This window comes from Armigeres subalbatus, chromosome 2 (genome assembly GCF_024139115.2).
Source record: "Armigeres subalbatus isolate Guangzhou_Male chromosome 2, GZ_Asu_2, whole genome shotgun sequence".
Classification (NCBI taxonomy): Eukaryota; Metazoa; Arthropoda; class Insecta; order Diptera; family Culicidae; genus Armigeres; species Armigeres subalbatus.
This window is the reverse complement of record NC_085140.1, coordinates 46,105,537-46,112,857: the sequence shown is the minus strand read 5'-3', so window position 1 is coordinate 46,112,857 and position 7,321 is coordinate 46,105,537. Positions and strand designations below refer to the sequence as shown.

The 7,321-nt window shown below is 42.3% G+C and overlaps 1 protein-coding gene across 1 annotated transcript; it reads left to right on the top strand.

Moving 5' to 3' along the window:
* LOC134218515 (elongation factor 1-alpha) lies at positions 1 to 3,401 on the top strand. The gene is made up of 2 exons (XM_062697619.1): positions 1 to 151; positions 1,619 to 3,401. The coding sequence occupies exon 2, from the start codon at positions 1,631 to 1,633 to the stop codon at positions 3,020 to 3,022; it is 1,392 nt and encodes a 463-aa protein (XP_062553603.1). The 5' UTR covers positions 1 to 151; positions 1,619 to 1,630; the 3' UTR covers positions 3,023 to 3,401.
* The last annotated feature ends 3,920 nt before the right edge of the window (positions 3,402 to 7,321 follow it).

Sequence of the window (7,321 nt, the reverse complement as noted above, 5' to 3'; positions counted from 1 at the left end):
TTAATTTTGCGTTTCGTTCGTTTACAGTTCGATCACCGTCGCCTCGCCGGGGGTAGTTCTTGCTTGTCCAACCTTCGACTCGTTCACTTCTATCGGGCATCTCGCCGGAATAACATTCGATTGCGCTTTTGTTGAGAACTTAATTTTGGAAGTAAGTTTTAAAAAGTTCCATCTGTAATGTGATTGTGATTCAAAGTAGAAAGTTTTGTGCAAGTGTGTAGTGATTGGGATTGGAATTCGATAAAGTGGTGAAATAGTTGACCCTATGATTAGTTGCTGTGATTAGTGAAAATTGAACTTTGCACAATCCACTCAATGTGGGAACAGTGCATTCTGGAACATTGAGCTTGGCACGTGGCAATAATTGCAATTCAGTTTTTCACGAAGTGCTCTGGTTTTCAGCTATTTCTAGGATTAAACATAAACTGACAAACCATCGCTCCTGAGGAAACAAATTACCGGTTGCCTGCGCAATCAACACGTGCTGATTAATGCAATTCAAATTATTTGCTGTTTCAGATAATGCAACGTGACTACACTAATGTTGACCGTTTGAATATGAGATTTGGAATCGGTTGCACAAACATACGAAAAAGATGTTGATTTGGTTCTACTTATGGGTTCATTTGCAACTTTCTTCGCTGGAAACATGGCCGACTTTCATCAGTCTCCAGTTGAAGAACGCCGCAGTCATCGTCTCGACTCGTCACCATACCAACCGCCGGAGCCGGTCGCCATTTTGATATGTCGGACTGAAAAGCCGAAAAGGGGTTGACGAGAAACTTGTGTTGCGACGGGAGCTGGATTGCGCAAAATTGGCGAAAATCAGCTCGGATTGAATTGCAATCGTGGTGAAATTCTATATAATCGCTACCGACGATTTGAGTCATGCAATCCCGAGCCGCCGTGTGTGTGGGGGTAGATTAGCAATGGGAAAAAGAACTTGGGTGGCGGTTTTGTATTTCGAGACGGTGACTGGAGTGGATTTTTTTCCATTCGAGTGTGAGTGAGAAGATGTAAATGTGAAAGGCATCCGGTCACACGCACACTCGAATCTCTCAGCTCCGAGCGATTAGTGAATTGTGCGATGATGCTGGAAACACGTCGGCGCACCAATTGCCACGACCACATCAACTAAAGCGTGTGGCGCATATGGAATTTTTAAAGTAGCTGACTAGTGAAACCCGACATTTTTTCTGCCATTTACTTAATGATGCTTTGCTCAGCATTTGGAATCACGTCTTTTAGAAAAATATATTTCATCGTTCTGTATTCTTTCTATGGAATCTCGCCAAAACATTTGATTGACTACAATGTTGTGTTAGGATCGTTTTGATGGTCCCTCTACAGTTTTGATATTTTACTTTACAAAAATTAAATTTTCCAACTAAGCTTTCGCTTAGTATAAAACTTCATTATTTCACTGGTATGCATTTGCAGAATATAATTGAGCAAGCACGACATGCCCCCAGAAGATTGAAAAAAATGGGACTTTTTAATGTTAAGAAAAGTTATATTTATAAGATCAAGGGTCATAATCATCACTGATCGTTTTTAATTCTCAATTGCATTTTCAATTGTGTAGTATCTAATATTTCGCTTTTCCTCTTCCTTTTAGTAACCAACCAAGATGGGAAAAGAAAAGACTCATATTAACATTGTCGTAATTGGACACGTCGATTCTGGCAAGTCGACCACTACCGGCCATCTGATCTACAAATGCGGTGGTATCGACAAGCGTACGATCGAAAAGTTCGAGAAGGAAGCCCAGGAAATGGGTAAGGGCTCCTTCAAGTACGCCTGGGTATTGGACAAACTGAAGGCCGAACGTGAACGTGGTATCACCATCGATATCGCCTTGTGGAAGTTCGAAACCAGCAAGTACTACGTGACTATCATCGATGCCCCTGGACATCGTGATTTCATCAAGAACATGATTACCGGAACATCGCAGGCCGATTGTGCCGTGCTGATCGTCGCCGCCGGTACTGGTGAGTTCGAAGCCGGTATCTCCAAGAACGGACAGACCCGTGAGCATGCCCTGCTCGCCTTCACCCTCGGTGTCAAGCAGCTGATCGTCGGTGTCAACAAGATGGACTCCACCGAGCCACCATACAGCGAATCCCGTTTCGAGGAAATCAAGAAGGAAGTCTCCTCCTACATCAAGAAGATCGGTTACAATCCAGCTGCCGTCGCTTTCGTGCCAATCTCTGGATGGCACGGAGACAACATGTTGGAAGTCTCCACCAAGATGCCATGGTTCAAGGGATGGGCCGTTGAGCGCAAGGAAGGCAAGGCTGATGGTAAGTGCCTGATCGAAGCTCTGGACGCCATCCTGCCACCAAGCCGCCCCACCGACAAGGCTCTGCGTCTGCCCCTGCAGGACGTCTACAAAATCGGAGGTATTGGAACAGTACCAGTCGGTCGTGTTGAAACCGGTGTCCTGAAGCCAGGTACCGTTGTCGTGTTCGCCCCAGTAAACCTGACCACTGAAGTCAAGTCCGTCGAAATGCACCACGAAGCCCTGCAAGAAGCCGTGCCCGGAGACAACGTTGGTTTCAACGTCAAGAACGTCTCCGTCAAGGAATTGCGTCGTGGATACGTTGCCGGTGACACCAAGAACAACCCACCAAAGGGAGCTGCTGACTTCACCGCTCAGGTCATCGTTCTGAACCACCCTGGCCAGATCTCCAACGGATACACTCCAGTGTTGGATTGTCACACTGCTCACATTGCTTGCAAGTTTGCCGAAATCAAGGAGAAGGTCGATCGTCGTTCTGGCAAGTCGACTGAAGAGAACCCGAAATCGATCAAGTCTGGTGATGCCGCCATCGTCAACCTGGTCCCATCTAAGCCACTGTGCGTCGAATCCTTCCAGGAGTTCCCTCCACTGGGACGTTTCGCTGTGCGTGATATGAGACAGACCGTCGCTGTCGGTGTTATCAAGTCTGTGAACTTCAAGGACGCTTCCGGTGGCAAGGTCACCAAGGCCGCCGAAAAGGCCCAGAAGGGTAAGAAATAGCCGCCAACTCCGGCTATTCTTCAACTGTCTGACGCGACCACCAACATCGGTCGCAACAACAGCATAAAAAACGATAACAACATTAAACACCCAACAGCCAAGTCGCGACGCTTGATCAACATCAAACCGTATCACTGCTTCCATCGGAAGGCATTCAGACGAAAAGTACACGGGATAATTAATTCATTCCTTTTTTTCTTTGCTAAGAACACAATTATATATTAATAACCCCAATATTATTAATATTTAAACCAGCAAACCCTATACTACATTTAGTACACAACAGGAATATTCATTTTTTGTTTGTGAATGCGTGAAGATAGAAGATATATACAATTTTCCTGATATGATCTAAATATAAAAAATGGAAGGAAATCGATACTATTTACTTTTTCACATTTTACATAGGAAAGAAGCAATCTAACCAAGTGTAAATTCATGTCCCAGTTATTTTTTTTTTATTTTTTTTATTGACATTGGTAAAAGAAGGAAGAGGCGAGATGCAAGAGAGAACGGAAATGGCCTATGGATGTGTTTGATACACAACAGAACTCTACTCAAATAAGACTGTCTCAAAACATTTTAGATGAACAATAAAAAAAAATCAGGTTAATTCGAAAAACTCGGAAACACAGCAAACAATTGAAACCAGTTTGTTCATTGACAATGCCCTTTCTCTCTTGGTCGCGCTCTTGCTTTTTTTGGATCGCCATTATTACGTGAGGAGTGTCCACCTTCTGCTCGTTCCGCACGAACAATCTAATTGATGAATTACGATCTTTGTTCTAATGACATCAACAGGTAAGTCGAATCAAGGCATGTGCTAAAATATGCCTTACTGGTCGTGTCGTGTGAAATGTGTTCTCGCTATTATCAGCAGCAGGGTAAATGCAACTTAAGTTGAAATGTCCGGTGTCCACATCATTCGTCATTGAAAACCAACGCTAAAATAATGTTATTAGCACGGATGGACTCAATTTGTATTGCTAAAAGATGCTACAGATGTACCACGACGTACGTTCACCGGCCGGTACTTTGGTCATTTGTATTTCCTCAAACAAGTCACACCGACATCGGACTTGCTTCGAGTTTTTGCAGCTCAGTGGCACCAACCCCATGCAATCAGATACAATTATTCATGCACTACAACCACCGGTAGGGAGGTGTACACGATGGTTGTGACCACGTCGCCAACGGTCGGTTGTTAAACACCAATACCTACACATAATGGGATCTTTTCAAAGCCCTCTGTGTGTCTCCAAATGCAGGAGTTTAGTTGCACTCAAATACAAAATTTACTTTGATAATACCTACTAGAATTATTTCTGATTCATATGAAATTCATCTACTTCTAGTGCATACAGTAGATTTCGTTTAGCTACAAACATATTTTTGGGATTTGTAATGTTTCAGGAGTAGATGCTGAGTACCGCATTGATCTACTTATACCTATCCTGATTACACGACTTCTGTTTTGGATCATCGTATTCCTATCATGCATAGCTCAATTAACTCAAAGGTTGATTGTACGGCCGTTCGCAGAGCTGTGCTTGCATTAATTTATGTACATAGGAAAAAGGTATCGCTTGAATGATTCACCTTTTTTTTCCTATATCTAATATCTGATACTTTCACAACTGTGATGATCGAACGAAACCCATATTAGAGCATACACGCTTCTCCAACCATATGGAACCGGAACATGAAGCCGGTGTCTTTGTATCCGGTCCATGTGTCTATTCTACACACATGCTTCTTGACACACATATGTACAAAATTGACATCAAGGCACGTAAAGTTGAACAAATAAAAATAGCCGAAGAAGCAGAATGCAAAAAAAAACTGCTTATAGGTGTGTTTCTACCTTCCACGTTTTTGCTCTGTCTTGTTGTCCAATTAAACTCTCGAACCCATGCTTGCATATGTACCGGTATTCCACACAAACGTTAACGAATAGCTATCAGCAGTTGACTCTTCGTGGCTCTTGTTGCTAAGGGCACTGCTCCATCAGTGCAGTTTGAATGTATATTCTGCAACATGCGGTTGTGGAACGGTGTGAGAATGCGAAGAAGTTTGCGAAATGCATTCACACTACAATTCATTAAGAAAATGCTTAAAGTAAGGTATAGGTACTTTTTCTGAGTTTTAAATTTAAGTTGGAAGTCAATGATTAATTTCAGTAATAAACATATCTTTGGCAAATTTAATCTAAACCATGACCCGATTGAGCTAAAAATTGGCACGGGGTCATATTTCCGGCTAATGAAACTTGTGAGCAATATCGTTTCAACACTTACATACCTGACCCCCAATTTCACGGAAAACTAAATTTTCAAAATGATGGTTCTCGGCAGTCTTGTAACGGAATTTAGTTCTGTTTTCTGCAATCGATCACAAAATTCCTATGGAACTCTTGGACATTGGATATCATTTCGAAAATAAACATGGATTCGGAGATATTGATGAGAGTACTGGGGTAACCTCCCGGTCCGCAAAAATGGCCACTGCCTGATCGAGCCGGAAACACGCTTTCGACGTGTCAAACTACATGATTTTGCAAAACAAGTTTAAAGGAATGTGTTCTGAGGGTATTTGGTCCATCTGGTCACATTTAGCAACACCCTGGAATGCTGGTTTCCTAGGGGAAGTGGCCACTTTTTGATCACTGCTAAAACCTGGCTTGCGACGTATCAAACGTCATGATCAATCAATTCAATACATTAATTTTTATTTTCCGTTTTTGACTCTTTACATTATCTATAGGGGTTATCGGGGCAATATGGGCCACCTAAGCAAATCGTTCCGTAAAGCGCCGAAAAACTCAAAAAAACATTGTTTAAATGTAGTTGACTTATACTAGAGAATGTTACCTTTCATATAACGTCGATGAATGACGAAAAATGCGTTTGGAAATTGTTGGAATGCACTTTTGAAAATGTATTGATTTCAATGTGTGTTCCCGACTATACGGGGCAATATGAGCCACCATTTGGGGCAGTATGGGCCATCCATCCAAGACGTTTATTTAGGCAAAAAAATATCGTGATATGTAAGAATATGATATTCTTACAACAGTTGTGAGTATTCCATACCAAATAAAATTAAAAAACCGCACAACAGCGGACTGAACCGATTTGCCACTCTTCACCGTTTGAACAGCCACATTTCAATTGGTCAATGGTCATTTTTTCTGTTTCAATCGCAATAATGCGCTGTTGTAATTTTTCCGTGATGAATCTTACATATATGATAATATTCTTGGGTATTTGACTACTGAAATTTGAACTTGTTCGCATTTTAAGGCCTGATATCTGGCTCTGTGCAGGTATGCCCATATTGCCCCATAGAGACTGGTTCTGGGAAAAAAAGTTTTATGATAAATTCAAATTTGTATCAATACAAACATGTGTGCACAATATTCAATTTTAATATATCCTTTGATTGTGGTGTATTTTTGACCTGTATTTTAATCAGTTTTGTGTCAAAACCTTATTTATAAACTTCAAATCTTATAATAATTTTGACTATGCAGCGAAAATTTACATTTTCAAGTGTATTTTCATGTTTGAATTGAATTTAAATGCTGTTTTCACGTTGATGCATAAGTGGAGCATCCTCTTAAAGATTGTGTAACTTATACATGATAAAACTTGTCAATAAGCTTAAAATGAGGGTGGCTCATATTGCCCCGTATGTTCATATTGCCCCTACTGCCCCTACATGGCAAATGCTGGGTAAAGGGTACCATTGGTACTTCGCGTACATGAAGGAATAAAATACACCCCATCTCACGGTCCTTAGCATCTTGCCCAGTAACTCCTATCCCTACCCTCCCTACCCTAGGGAGAACGGGTAACCAACCCCGGTGGAAACTATGGTCGTATGCTGACAGGGAAGGGGGGTTTGCTCCTCTCCGGAGGTGCAAATCTTACTGAACGTCTGTTTTCCATGTCAGTATCGGCTCACCACAACAGCGTCTGTTCTCCATGTTAGGGGCGGCTGATCATCGTCCGAGTGCCAGCGAGGGACTCTAAGTGAAACTGTACACCATGGTCCACCGGGAATAAGGAGGAATGGTCCTCCGGAAATTTAGTGGGTTTGGTGTCAGGCCCTGCAAGCCAGCCTTTGAAAAAACATAAGCAACGAATAATCAACAAGAGAGTATGGACCGGAACCATCTGCGAAGACCACCGCGACGAAAAGAGACTAGCGATTGGAAACTCGGTTCGTGGAACTGCAAATCTCTTAACTTCATCGGGAGCACACGCATATTTGCCGATGTGCTCAAGGACCGTAGAT